Source organism: Ananas comosus, linkage group 4 (genome assembly GCF_001540865.1).
Source record: "Ananas comosus cultivar F153 linkage group 4, ASM154086v1, whole genome shotgun sequence".
In the NCBI taxonomy this organism is placed as follows: Eukaryota; Viridiplantae; Streptophyta; class Magnoliopsida; order Poales; family Bromeliaceae; genus Ananas; species Ananas comosus.
The window spans coordinates 15,104,574-15,120,066 of NC_033624.1; the positions used below are offsets into that span (position 1 = coordinate 15,104,574).

The 15,493-nt window shown below is 34.2% G+C and overlaps 2 protein-coding genes across 2 annotated transcripts; one reads left to right on the forward strand and one right to left on the reverse strand.

Moving 5' to 3' along the window:
- Positions 1,525–5,607, reverse strand: LOC109709489 (DNA replication complex GINS protein PSF2). The gene is made up of 8 exons (XM_020231747.1): positions 5,388–5,607; positions 5,194–5,268; positions 4,938–5,052; positions 3,993–4,092; positions 3,877–3,907; positions 3,705–3,797; positions 2,544–2,696; positions 1,525–1,782 (listed from the first exon to the last, which is right to left on the reverse strand). The coding sequence occupies exons 1-8, from the start codon at positions 5,433–5,435 to the stop codon at positions 1,762–1,764; spliced, it is 636 nt and encodes a 211-aa protein (XP_020087336.1). The 5' UTR covers positions 5,436–5,607; the 3' UTR covers positions 1,525–1,761.
- On the forward strand, positions 11,740–15,396 carry LOC109709243 (probable serine/threonine-protein kinase PBL10). Its single transcript, XM_020231370.1, has 6 exons — positions 11,740–12,222; positions 12,886–13,211; positions 13,338–13,473; positions 13,582–13,724; positions 13,833–13,956; positions 14,698–15,396. Exons 1-6 carry the CDS (start codon positions 12,159–12,161, stop codon positions 15,162–15,164), a joined length of 1,260 nt encoding a protein of 419 aa, XP_020086959.1. The 5' UTR covers positions 11,740–12,158; the 3' UTR covers positions 15,165–15,396.

Genomic DNA, 15,493 nt, shown 5'->3' on the forward strand with positions numbered 1-15,493 from the left:
GATTCCTTACATCAACCGACCGTCCTAGAGCAAGTGGCAAAGGACTTAGTGGTTGGTATCCAAGATCCCAAGTTCGAATCTTAGTTGATTCACATTTACAGCTAAGTTTATTTCTAAATGAAATAAACAAAGTGTGTAGCATGCTACCTATCTCTTAAAAAAAAAAAACAAAAACAAAAACAAAAAAAAGATTCCTTACATCAAGATAAGAAAGCATTTTATAGTACAAACCTTCGTAAACTCACCAAGTTAAGCAGCTACTTTTATAGGAATGTGAACTTCCGGTTAGAGGTTATAGTTGAAATATTCAGAGTTGAGCTAGAATACTCTTAGAAGTACTACTAATCACATACTACTAATTTTTCAGTCGTTGGATCTATAGCTATTCCACCTACCCCAACTAAAAACCCAAGCATTCAAGGACTACAAAGGCTGGAAGCAAGTACACAGTGATAATTTTACAAGTACTCCAGCACAATTCAAATATTTATTAACTTAAACCGTACAGTTTCATATATTGAAACAAGCAAAAATATTCCAGCTAGGGCAAAGGCCTATTTTTCTAAAGTCGCAGGTAATTTCCTATAGAAACCCATCAAAGGGTAAAGAGAAAATAGTTGTAAGTCAAACATTGTATAAAGCCAAACCAGGCGTACCAGCAAGCGTGAATTATAATATACAGCATAACAAATGGGCACATTGATCTTATGATTGAAGCAATACAAGAACTTCAATCAATGTGGGATTCTTTAGTTCCTAAAAAAGAAATTTGACAAAGTAATACACAGCTCAATCAATCTGGGAATCTAAGGCTATAAGCTGACAAAATAATGGAGAACATGAAGCATGCTGCATGCTTTTGTGTTCCTCATTCTTGTGTCGAGAAGCGTGCTTTCTACTTCAGAGATTTATTTAGAGAAATAACTATTATTGCAAGGAAAGAATGAGGAAGGGTGGAAAACAAAAGACAAGAAGGAAATGTTTGAAAATTTCAGAAAAATTGGTAAATTTTGGAAGCTGAAAAAGAAAGCATGGAATCTTAATGCTACACGAAATTTATGTCAATGTCTATTATCTCTTAACTTCTGCCAAACATTAGATATCATAACATATTAAATGTTTATTTTATGACATCTGTAGAAGATATGCATGCTTTTCATGGAATCTTGTTGTTTCTCATATGCTTCTCTCCAATCACGAAGATTTTCACGATTGTCTACCATTACCAAATGCTTACAAGTTGATCAAAAAGTGATGCTCTTTTTTTTTAAAAAAATATTTTGGCCCAAAGTTGAATACCAAGAAAAAGTTGTTTAGATCAAAACAAACGCTCCTACGAAAAGAACCTGGCTCTGATACCAATTGATGCATACCGAGAAGTTGCCAAAACTGAATTTTCAAGTTTGCTTTTGTTTAAAGATATTTCTTGAAATAAACTAGGTTCAATTTATCGATTCCGGCGAACTTTACTATAATTAAAGCAAAGAAGCAAAAATTTCAGCAAGACGAAAAATTTAAATCGAATTGAAGCTAAAAGATTTGCCCACTTTATTTTACGAGATAAATGTCTATAATGATCCTTTGCAGCAGCCAGCTTAAAAACAACTAAACTTCCCACTAAAAACCTTATGGTTACAAAAAGGACAGAAATAGTTTAATGGGAGCAAAGCAGACAACAGTTACCTCCACTGGTATATCTTTTTTCACTGTCTGGAATCTAAGATCATCGGTGATTGCAGGAAGCTGTACAAATTTTGCACATTATCTGGGCCTTAAATCTCGCTGAAAAAAAGAGAAAGTTGGAATCATACGAAAAACAATGATGGTCTAAATTCATGTACCTTTCTAGTATGGAAAATGTGACATCACAGAAATATTAAATAAACAAAAGGCACATGGTACGTGAAAAAAAGCACATTATAAGCAAGAGGCAACAGGACGTGAAAATAAGAGCATAACATACTAAACTTTATTGACATGTCAAAATTTACGAAGCATATTAATGCAAACCTCAATACGAGCTTATGATCTTGGTAGTCTACATATATTATGTCAAAGGATTTAATCGTACATGATACCCTAGTGACATGGTTGCATTTTTTTCGCACGGAATGGCAAATAGATGAAAGCAAGCCACGTCAAATTCTTCTGAGAGAGGATCAATTATTTCTTTAAAAAAAAGGCCGTTAACATATCATACATTGCAAACTAGCAATAGACAAACTATGCTGTAGCTACGATATACTCAAAATACGGTGCAAACTTTTTCAAAAGTAAACACTAAAACGTAAAAAAAAAAAAAAAAAAGAGTCTAAAACTGGGTATACGGGGCCTCCACACGGCTTATTTATATACATGTCAAGCACTACGCATTCAGGTCTTAAAAATGCAAGAAAGTAGCTTCATTGATTTCTACTTCTACAACAAAAAGAAACAACATTCCTTGCATTTTCTTTGAAGATTTATGGTTATGTACCAAGAGTCTCATCACAGAGCAAACATAAAAGACAGCTACCAACGTAAGGAGAATTAAACCAACTTACTCGTGGGCCGCGATCAGCCCCTTGTGACCGTTTGCTTCCCATAGTATCTGCTTGTTGTATCATTTGTGGGCTGTCATGCTTATAGAAAGCCTGCAAAGCTCTTACCATGAAAGGGCGCACTATGTTTACTTCCATTGCAGAAAGATTTTTGAGCTGCAAGAAGCAAATTATCATAAGCCAAACTATAACAACGTCACTGGGCAAAAATTTATCAATATTAGATAGTGAATAATAAAGAGGGTTGATAAAAAGAATGGATATGGATGTATGTACAGTCTCTTTAGCATGATAACAAGTTAACAACCATCACACTAGTACAGGATAAGAATAACCCAGAGATTGACTTGTATTCCCAGAGAAATCAGAACAGGATAAATAACAAGAAGCTATTCATGAACTATAACCAACAAAACAAAGAAACTTCATGCGTATGTGTAAAGCTGAAAGACAAATATCATAACTAACATAGACTCCCACATGTCCTTAATTTAGAGATCTGCATAACTCTTTGACAATGACTCTAAAAATCAAAACCATAGCCATATTCTAGCACTCTTTCCTCTATATATCATTTATAAAGACCCAACGAAGGAAGCAAGCAAAAGGCTTTATCCTTGGTGTGCCATCAAACAAGGTTAATTTTTGCTAGAACAACCGAGTGCCAGAACAACCAAGCAAAGGCCCTGCAACTAATGGTTGCCGCATGGTAGTAGGATGCCCCTTTCTATAATGTAGATATTATCAGTTTTTTAAGTGCTAAACAAAAGTGCGATTGATAAAATTTGTAATTAACTAAAAAAGCTTTAAGATACAAGTTGTTTAAAAATAACTTCCAAAGAGTTCATACATAGAGGTTTTGAATTCTAAGTTGATGCACGAATTGGGTCCTACCATAGATGTTCAAGAGCTTGGTGCAAAGGGATAAGTTTTCGCACGCCATTTCAGTTATGCAAGCTCAATTGATTATCTAATTATATTTAGAAAAGCAGCAATAGAACCAAACAGGTAACACTGAACTTCTGTTTGGGACATATTATCATTTCATAATCGCCATTTCCAAAGTACTTCACAACTAAATATTTGAGGTATATTGCATTCCCTTGCAACAAAACAACTAAACGGAAAAACATAACAAAGAAACTTGAGAGATAGCATATGTACCTTTACTGCATGTGTACGACCAGATATCGTCTCCAAGCCGGTTTCAACCTTATGAAACCTTACATCTCTGATGTCCTCAATCAGGGATCTCACCTGTACTCTAATAAATTGTAACTAAGTACTTGACGAAAATGATAAAATCATGAAGGTTATGAGCTTGTTCGAAACTCACCATGTATATATCTGGGATGTCATCACGAGCACTGGAGACAACAACCATTAAGTTTTGCACAAAAGTAATAAAAGAGACAGAATTGACAGTAAGATAACATGTCATTGGTCACATACTGGTCAAATAAAAGCCTTGAAATTTCAACATAATGGAATGGCAGTGGTTGAAATTCTCGAGGTGACTCTCTTTCTGCTTCCAACACCTGTGTCAACCTCTCTAGAAAAAGCACCAATTAAGAAACAGCATCAGCATGATCACAGTAAATATTTTTGAACAGTTATCAGATAAGCCATCAAGAGAAGAGATAGAGGCAAATGGTACAGACAACTATCGATAAAGGACAACTGGAAAGAAGCATGATAACTATTCATAAGAGCAACCAGAAAAGCAGGCCTTCTCATTTGGAAAATGTAAGAATGTAACTCTACATCCAGACAGATTCAGACCTACAATATTTGTTGAATACTAGTTAGATAGCTCCAAACATCAAGAAGTCCAAATCAGATCCTCTGCCCTTTGAGAATACAAAATAGAGTTTCGAACATCATGATTTATCAATTCAAGCAATTCCGTGAATACAAAAGAAATGCTAGTATGCTACCGCAGTCATCTCCAGCACTTCCTGATAGGTGTTTTTTTTTTCATATTTGTATATGCGATCCCAATATACATTTGACCTCCTTTTTTTGGTTTCTATTTTCTAACAGGGGTACTCACATTCAGATCTTTTTAAAGTGCTCACATAGAATACTGTTAGCATGGCTATACTCCTTTGTTGACTTTGATTATCATCTTGCTCAAAAGCACAAACTCCGTAACCTCCTTTCAATAATATTCTACATTTCAATCCTAAACACTTGATCCAACCGATCCTACTAGCCCAATTTATCTTTCCTTGCAGGTAAAATTTAAATTATACTTTTCTGTTGCTGGACGGATAAATAGATTGGTTCTTCTGAGCAACTAATCGTCTCTACTGTTAGTTCCAAACACGCCACAATTATTTTATTCACACATTATAGAAAATCAAATGCACAAGGCAGATAGCGCAAAATTCTCACCAACCGTCATCCATTCTGGCGTGCGGATAGTGCACTTGCCACGCTTCTTCAGAGCTGCAGCAAGCCAAAGCGGCACTTTACTAGGAATTTGAGGAAAGAACGGGCCGAAATCACCCTGTTAGCACACAATCAATGCCTCACATATCAAATACAACCTATTACAAAACCCTAACGAGATAATCAACTCACCGCGAATCCTATTATAAAATTCACAAAAGAGAATAAAATAAAAAGGAGTGAGAAGAGTTGTGATTACGCAAATCATGTTGAGAGATTCCATCCTGATGTTGGGAACGATCTCCACCACTTCATCCTCAGCAAGAAACTCCACCTGATGATTGGAAATAGTGAAAGCTAATCATTTTGATCAGCTTAAGAGATCGGAGAAATGATGTAGTGAACAAATCGATGGGAAGAGAATGGAAATGGACAAGGAGATGCGTTTAATACCTCTGGAGCGGAGAAGATGGAGATGTGGGGATCGGATTGGCCCGCCATTAGCGACGAACGAGAGAGCACGATTAGCGTTTCGGAGGAGACGATCGAGGATTTTGTAGAAATAGGGTTTCCGAAGAGGAGTTTAGGGTTTGGAGTTGGGGGTCGGGGCTTTTGAAATTTGAATCCCTAATAATGCGTTTTGTGCGGAGGCGGGAATTTTCTCTTTTTTTTTTTTTTTCGCGGTCGATCATAATGGCGCCAAGAGAAAAATGGGCGACATAGTCAATGTCTTTCGTGTAACCGTGATATATTCAACGAGTATGAGAATGACATGTGGGGCCCACTATTTGATTGGGTTGTGATGGGCCTCGACCCATCACGGACTAAAATAAGCCCAATAACCTAAGGCCTAGGCCCCGTTATCAAGTCCCTCTTCTCTTATTTTAGTTACATTGTAATTAGTTAAATTAAAAACTTATTCAATTTTATAACTCTTTTTAGCCTTATTTGCTTAAAATTTATAAATCAATCACCGATAAATTTGATAAAATTCACAATTTTTTTGCACAAAAACCACTCAATTTAATCAAAAACAAAAGTCGAGGAAATTTTAAGTTAAAAAATGCTAGGTAAAGGGAGTGCTCAAAATGGTCTATAATTGAGGGTATCTCCATACATTTTTACCAAACCTTAATGATAATTAATAATAATTAAGATCCTGTTACAGTCACAAAATTGTCGATTTTTTAATGTCTGATTTTTTTAATCTCTAAAGCGCACTACTTAGGAAAATAGCACGATTCTTAAAGCAAAAAGCTTCCTTTATAAGGTAAATGCATTATCCAACAAATGATTGATGATCCCCATCCTGATTAATTATATATATAATATAATTGTCTTTAAGCACCGAAAGATGCATGAATAAATAATTAAAAATTTCACTCGACGATATAATGCATGTGATCGAGTTGAGATTAGTGCCGTAAAATTAAAGAGTTATCGCAATTTGGTCACATGTATCACGTCCTTTAGCGAAATTTTATGATTATGTAGTATTTGCATCATTCTGATGTAATGAGAGCCATTAATTATTGCCCTCTAATCCCTGAATTAGTCTCTAATTTTCGGATATTGCACCATTTTTTTTTTCCTTTCCTTTTCTTCTTTTTTAAGATTCTCCCATAAAGAAAAAATTAATACTATAGTAATAAAAATGTTTTTTTTTTTATTTTTTGCATGTATAATGCTTGAAAGCGCACAACAAAAATGCTTAATAACTTTTGCGCATGCTATAATTCATGCATCATCATCATCACATGCAACGAATATAGTTCATGCTAATCAACCTAACTATTCTCACTAACCGGCTTGTTTTCGCAAATATTCTAATTATTATTACTAATAATTATATTTATGCTCCATGATCCTTCATCTTTTGACATAAAAAACATCTAGATGGTTTGCTCCCACCTAACAACCATAGCACATGAAAAAAAAAGTGGCATATTTTGATTAATAAATCATTTTAAACTCTCTCTCTCTCTCTCTCTCTCTCTCTGTGTCTTTTATTCCATGTAATAAATGGTAGAAAACTTAGGCATACCCCCTTCTAGTTACTTGTACTTTTCCTTTACACTAATAATAGAGGAAAGATACACAAAAAGATAAAAGAGAGAGTCAATGTGATGTTACCTACTCATGCCTAACCATGAGCAGAAGAAAAGAAAAATAGGAGAAAATATTACATGCACTGCAATTAACAACACTATTGTCTTTAATGATATTTTCGTATAATATTATTGATCTATAATGCTGTAAATTTTTACGGTTGCTAAATTTTCAAATTACAAATTATATCTAATATATATTAGAATTAAATTTGAAGGCCTAAAAAGTCAAGTTATCTAGTAAATTAGTCTCACAATGGAATCACAACTACAGCTTTAACTAAGTCCAACTACATTTTTTTATCTTTTTTCCTTGAGATATAAATAAGTATTAATTGAGAGTGCACACTCCACAACTTTATCCTTAGCCCCCACCTTTTTTTATTCAACCTTTCCCCACCGACCTCATCTCCTAGCCATAATTAAATGTCACATTACTGCATTAACATGCGCGTTGAATAAAGTTCAAACGCTCAAGAGTAGTACTAAAAAAAAAATTAATGCCAAATAGGTGTATATATTTACTCATGTGGTTGATCTGAGTAGAAGAAGATGCAATAGATGAAGTATTACGCAGTCTCACATCAGTGACTTGTTTGATCATCAGATATTTTATAAATAAAAGTTTTAAGTATCGAATAATTGGAGCCGTAGTAGCTGTCACTATTTCCAATGGGCATGTTTGTTTCATCGAAACTGGATTTTGGGTTGAAATGAAGTTCGGTGAAAATTATTTTTTCTTCGTCGTTTGTTTTGTAGTCATGAAAGTGAAGTTTCATTAGTTCAGCTGTTTGTTTGGTAAAAAATATATGATGTAAAACTATAATTTATATATAAATAATAAATAATATAATTATATTTTTATATAATTAAAATTTAATTTAAAGTAACTAAATTATTTTTTATATATAAATTATAGTAATATAATAATAAAATTTTAAAGTTAAAAAATATTAATAATTAATTAATTAATTTTTATTATATTTTAATTGTACAAACTAAATAAAAAAAATATATTAAAACTTAACTAATCAATTTTTATCGTATTTTAAATATGTCAAATGATTAAAAGAATAATTAGTACCATAATTAAATATATTTAAATATAACTATATTTACCTAGTATATTATTTTATTATTTTTTCTTCACATTTCTGATGGACCGAAGTGAATTACGCCTTTTTAGGTTAACTGAAGTTTCGACGGCCAACCAAATAACAGAAGTTATCAGTTTTTACTAAAAATCACTTTTTTACTCGCACTTCCACCTCACTTCCTTGCAAACAAACATCCCCTAAAAGTACTCCATATTGAGTTACTTCCCCCAATATTAAATCACCTCAATTTAGATCCAAAAAAAACGTGCTCCGTACTTTAATTGTTGACTTAAGTAAAGATGATTATCTCATGGATTACGTGGCTAGAACGGACTTCATCTTTTACTTAATTTAGTTCGCGGGACATGTTTTTTTTTACGCTACAATGCAAAAATTTTCGCACTATTTTAAATAAAAGTAGAGCACGAGTCATTCAAACTTCAAAGAGAAGTAGCAATTCGCATTTTTACTTCCAACTTATTTCCACAAAATTAGATTTTAAAAATCAGGAAAAAGAAAGGAGAAAATTTCAAGTAGCTTTCGTGATTAATTGTGCTCCCAATTTGGGGTGCACGGAAAAAAAAAGCTCGGATTTGGTCTCATCTGGAAAAGTTATTAGGCTTGTTGCCGCCGATCCCGTGCTTTACCTGCAAGTGGCACCCTTCTTTTGACCCTTTAATTTTCTCAACATTACGTGTATAGATAAAACTCCATCTCATTTATTAGAAGCAATTAATTATTAGTTGATAATTATTAGATNTCACATCAGTAATCTGTAATAGAGAACTTACGTATTCATTGCTGTTTCTATTTCTATTTTTATTCTTATATTTAAAATTTTTCGTACGGAAAGAGAAAAATGGGCGTTAATTTTTTCGCAGAAAAATGGGTCTGTCGACAGATCCAAATTTGAATATACGTGCTTTTATATATATATATATATATATATATTATATATTTTATTTATAATTGATCAGGATTGGTACTCAGAAGAGATTGGTGGACTAGTGGGTCAACTTGCCCCCCTATGGTGCTAGCCACTATAAAACAATTCATGTGCTTGTGTTGATGTGTAAATGTGTCAATTAAAAAAAAAGATAAATCTATTTATTTTGCACAATTAGATTCCACATAGTTAGTTGAAACACATTTCTGAATTAATTAATGTATATCCACCCTCTGTCTTTATCAACNTTTAGCTTACATCAAATAGTAATTTAAAATAAAATATATGACAAGAGATCGACAGTGTCTTCTTTTTTTTTTTTTTTTTGAGAAATAAGTAGCACGCTATTTGATTCGTTTATTTCATTTAGAAATAAACTTAGCTGAAAATATAAATCAATTATAATTCGAATTTGAGACCTCAGGTACCAACCATTAAGTTCTTTGCCACTTACTCTAGGGATGGTCGGTGTTGACAGTGTCTTATTAGATTTATTTTTATTTTAATGATATAAAAATATTACATATATATATATATATATATATATATAGAACTAGGCTACTATACTATTAATAGCACCAAGTCATTGGTGCTACCAAGTTTTTGGCCATTGGATTAAGNCTTTTTTTTTTTTTTTTTTGAGAAATAGATAGTACGCTACCTGATTCGTTTATTTCATTTAAAAATAAACTTAGCTGAAAATGTAAATCAACTATAATTCGAATTTGAGACCTCAGGTACCAACCATCAAGTTATTTGCCACTTACTCTAGGGATGGTCGGTGTCGACAGTGTCTTATTAGATTTATTTTTATTTTAATGATATAAAAATATTACATATATATATATATATACACTAGTAAAATATACATTCAAATGCACGTAATAATTATTAGAAAAGTTATAATTTTTTTAAATTATTTTTTAATTTTAGGCCATATTTTATATNTGTGCGGTTAGGATGATGTGGGCCCCCTAGGGTTGAGTGGGTGGTTGATTGAATAGTATGATCTAACGGGTGAAAATGATCACAAGGGTAGATCTAACGACGGAAAACTTGGTAGCACCAAGTGCTTTGTGCTATTAATAGCATAGTAGCCGGACTCTATATATATATATATATATATATCTAAATTTTATTTATAATTGATCAGGATTGGTACTGAGAAGAGATTGGTGGACTAGTGGGTCAACTTGGCCCCCTATGGTCCTAGCCACTATAAAACAATTCATGTGCTTGGGTTGATGTGTAAATGTGTCAATTAAAAAAAAAGAGATAAATCTATTTATTTTGCACAATTAGATTCCACATAGTTAGTTGAAACACATTTCTGAATTAATTAATGTATATCCACCCTCTGTCTTTATCAACTTTAGTTATTAAAACTCAAAATTTAAAGTGTTTAATCCAAGAGTTTTAATTATATTATTACAAATAAAAGGCTGACGATGCTTATTCTAAGTGTTGTAGTCAAATAAAATAAAATTTTATTCACCTATAGATCGATGAGAAATTAATTCTTTAACCCTTTCTAATTTTAGTTAACTTGAATTAAATAGAAAATTAATTTATTAAATTCAGCATCTGTTTTTCATATCACCTATTAACAGGTAATAAAACTACAATTATATTACTACAAAAAGTGGTCAAAAAAAATTAAATCTAATGAAAAAACCATTGATTTAACCAAAGAACCATTAACATTCAACAAAATTCTCAAATTGTTCGAGAAATATATATATAAATATATATATATATATTTATTTATTTAAATGCGGGAGGAAAAAATTACTATAAAATGATATGCACGTGTGAGTTGTACATTTTTCACTTTTTAAAAGTCCCCAGTAACGTCCACAAAAAAAAAAAAAAGAGGAAAAAAAAAAGGGAAAAAGACCAAATAAAAGAGCCACGTTTCGGGCGTAGAATACGGTCCGAATTGGACGGCACCCGCCGAGCGGGCCCCACCAGCCCCCACGTAACTGATCATCTACCGTCAGATCTCAATCCAACGGCGAGGAAACAATGCCATTTCCTTCCGCGAAGTTCCACCTACACCGGGACAAAAGGCTAGATTCACACGGTACACCGAATTACAATAAAAATTATTTAAAAAAAGTAACAATGTGCCCATAGTCCCTCTACTACACTGTTATTTCCATCTAGTTCCTAATATTTAAAAAAAGTTTAATTATCCTATAGTGCACACTATAATTTACAAGTTTTTTTTTAAATTTTTTACTATGTATCATTTTTTTTTCAAAGTTGTCACTCAAATATTCTTTTTTTTAAAAAAAAAATTCCTGCACTATAAGCAATAACTCTATAATTTTTATAAAAGCAGTTACAAAATATTTGTAAAAATTGTCGGAGTATATATTTAATTTAGTTTGATATAAAAAAATAAAATATATAAAATTGATCAAAAATTAATTTTTATAAAAAAATAATGTTTAAAGTTTCTAGGAATATGGTTCAATTTATAAATAAAAGAACCTAAAAGTAGTCAATTAGGGAAAATATTTGTAGACTAAGTTGTAATATTTGGATAGTATAGGGACTATTCTAAAATTTCACCCCTCAAATTAAATATTTAAATAGCTAAAACTATATAAAAAAAGATAAAAAGTACTTGGTTATAAAACTGGGATGAGCATCCTCCCTCTCACAGTATAGCACTGGGGGACCAGCGCCCGCCATTAATGCCACTGCACCGAACTCTCTCTCTCTCTCTCTCTATTCCAACCGTAGAAGAAGAGTTCTAGAGAGAGAAAGCTCAGAGACCTTCTCGAAGGTCTCGAGGGCGAGGACGAATCCTCAGAAGGGGCGCGAAATCGAAGGAGGAAGAGATCGAAAGGGGGGCGCGATCGATCCGATCCAACACCCTTTCAAACCCTAGCGATAACCCTCCGAAACTCCGAGTCCGAGCCCTCGAGGTGCTACGCTCTCGTTTCGGCGATCGATTCGGCTTCGTTCTCGTGGGTCTGGGCGAGGATTTGGTGGAAGCGATCGATTTGGGCGAGGATCGAAGAGTTTTGGCTTTTGTTGGCTTCGATTTGCGTACGCGATCTAGATGGGGAATTGTTGGGGTGCGAAGATTAGCTCGGAGAGCCCGTCCCGTAGTGTTTACACATCAGGTACTTGTTTGTGATTCATTATTATTATAATTTTCCATTTTCTTCAGATTTTTTTAGAGTTTTTATGTTTGTTTGTTTGTTTGTTTTTTTTATGATCATTACTGTTGCTATTTCAGGAAGTTTTATGTCATGTGTGTGTGTATGAATATTTCTTATTGTTGCATCATTATGGTTTTACTTTACACTCTGTATGGAATCAAATCCAAGTATAATTCAATTGTTCTCAGTTCAGAAGATTCGTAACATATCCTTGGAAAGTAGTAAGAAAGCTAATATGACTATGCTAAGAAGGGATTCTTTTGGACCACAAATACATTATAACTAAGAGCAAATGAATTGTCACCAAATCCGGCCTTCAAAGATATGATTTGGTTATATTATGAATGATCAATCCATCTAAATCAATTGGAAAACCCATTAACCAACGGTTTCGGACCACGGATTTGAGAAAAATAGAGTTCCAATCGCTTACAATTGTAGAATTTACAAGTCCTGTGAAATTGTAGAGTAATCATGAGAACTGATTGGTAATTTGGTATGATTAATTCATACTGATTTCTTTTCCTTTTTATTTTTTGGGTGAAAATTTCCAACCAAATGAGATAATTATTTTTCACTATGACCGTGTTTCTGTAAAAGCTTACTTTCCTTCAAATGCTTTAGGGGCAAACTCCAAGTTCACAAGCCGTAATGCGAACGGGTTGAGCAGTTCGAGCAGTAGGGTTTCTGCATCTTCGGTTCCTCCGACCCCTCGAAGTGAGGGTGAGATATTACAGTCATCCAATGTTAAGAGCTTCACCTTTAATGAACTGAGGACCGCCACTAGAAACTTCCGTCCCGACAGTGTGTTGGGAGAGGGAGGCTTCGGGTCGGTTTTCAAGGGATGGATCGATGAGCACACATTTGCGGCCGCCAAGCCAGGGACCGGAATTGTTATTGCCGTCAAGAAACTAAACCAGGAAGGTTTTCAGGGTCACAGGGAATGGTTGGTGAGTACAGTTAGTTATTCCTGATAATAGTAAGGGTCAATTACCATTTTTCTCCCTAAAAATTGACCCAGTATTGAATTTCATTCTCTTGATAATTCTGACCGTTAGTTTCTTAAAATACTGTAGGCGGAGGTTAATTATCTCGGCCAATTATCTCATCCTAATCTCGTGAAACTTATCGGGTATTGCCTAGAGGATGAACAACGACTTCTTGTCTACGAATTTATGCCCCGTGGGAGCTTAGAGAATCACCTCTTCAGGAGTAAGTTCTTAATTGGTTATGTCTTTTATTGATACAAGATTAATGCACTATATATATCAGCATTTTGTATTTGCACAATTCACTCATTAAATTTAAATGATGGCTTAGGGGGTTCACACTTCCAACCACTCTCTTGGAACCTCCGTATGAAGGTAGCTCTTGGAGCTGCGAAGGGGCTCGCCTTTCTACACAGTGATAAGGCAAAAGTTATTTATCGTGATTTCAAGGCCTCTAACGTCCTTCTAGATTCTGTACGTAGTTATTTTATTTTATTTTATTTTATTTTTCTTCCTTTCTGATTATCTTTCGAGTAAAAAGAAGTTTAACTTTTACTATCAATTGTCTGTGACTATTTACAGCACTATAATGCGAAGCTTTCTGATTTTGGGCTAGCGAAGGACGGCCCAACTGGTGATAAGAGCCACGTCTCTACGAGGGTCATGGGAACGTATGGATATGCCGCTCCAGAATACCTTGCAACAGGTGATCTTCTTCCGCACCCCAGCTGTCTAGTATTTTCCAATTGCTTCTTAATTACGGCCGCATAATTCATGAAATTATTAGCAGGTTCCAGTTTATAGTTCACAGACTTTTTAATTTAGGAGTATTAGCAACCCATTGGGAAATAAAATCAAGACGAGAGTAATCGATCTTCCACCTTTTTTATTTTCTTTCATGTTTAAACAAATACGTTTTTCGCTTTGATTTGTCTTCTTTTGGAATTTCCCCTCAATACTCTTCCACATTCCTGTTGAAACTTTCTACAGCTTATATCATAAGAGGCACATTTGGACTTTTAGCCCCAACTTGTGCGCATTAGTGAACACATGTGCTTTATTATTCTAGTAGGTTTGTTATCATGTTGAACATTCTGGTATTGGAAATGTATACATCTCTGTGATGTCATAACTAACGTCACAGAGATGCAGAATGTGCGCTTTTAATCATTTTATATATGCTATTCGGTATTGTTCATATCTGGGTTCATGCACATGTCCTACAGGACAATTAGATTCTTGGTATCATTCCATCTTATTTTTAAACAAGGAAGTGAATGGGAGAGTAAAGTTCTATTCTTATTATACTCAGTGTGTGTACCAGCTGGACAAGCTTGCATCTGCATACTTTACAAAAGATAAAATAATGATATGTATCAATCCTATAAAGTAATGATATGTATCAATCCTTATAATCTAATGCTATATATTTTTTTTCTATTTGAAGGTCATTTGACTACAAAAAGCGATGTATACAGTTTCGGAGTAGTTCTTCTAGAAATGCTATCGGGACGCCGAGCCGTGGACAAGAACCGCCCAAATGGCGAGCACAATCTGGTGGAGTGGGCCAGGCCATACTTGACGAGCAAAAGAAAGATATTCCGTGTATTGGACCCTCGACTGGGGGCTCAATTCTCCCTAGCTGGGGCGCAAAAAGCTGCGGCTCTAGCTCTTGAGTGCTTATCGGTTGATGCCCGTTACAGGCCCAACATGGATCAGGTAGTCGTGGCTTTAGAAAAGATTCAAGACTGTAAAGACACGGCCAGGGATGCTCGCGCAGAGGTTAAGATGAGCAGCACAGGTTTCGGAAGCAGTAAGCAGAGATACCGGAGGAGAAGCTCGGGCGAAGCCGTTAATGGAAAAGCGGCTTATCCGAGACCCTCGGCGTCCCCTCTTGGTAGTAGTGCAAAATAAGCTTGGGTGACGTAATTAATATAGCTTGTAGTGGGAGATGTTCTTAGAGGCTAAAGATTCAAAGAATTGTATGTTGCTAGATTTCTATGTCGGCTTCGGATTTTTGCTGTTGTTGTACAGCTTTTTCTTTTGTTCTTTCGTATCTTTTTTATGTTGTATTTCGTAAGGTGGCCTTGTTTAGTGCTATGGTCGGGTGAATTTTAGAGTAAATATTTTTGAGCTTTTCGTTGCTTCTCGGAGTTCTCACGAAAAAACTGTTTGGATGATTTATAATTTATCAAATTTTCACTTAAACAAGTTAGTCTCTAATTTTAGATATGTTTTTTGGT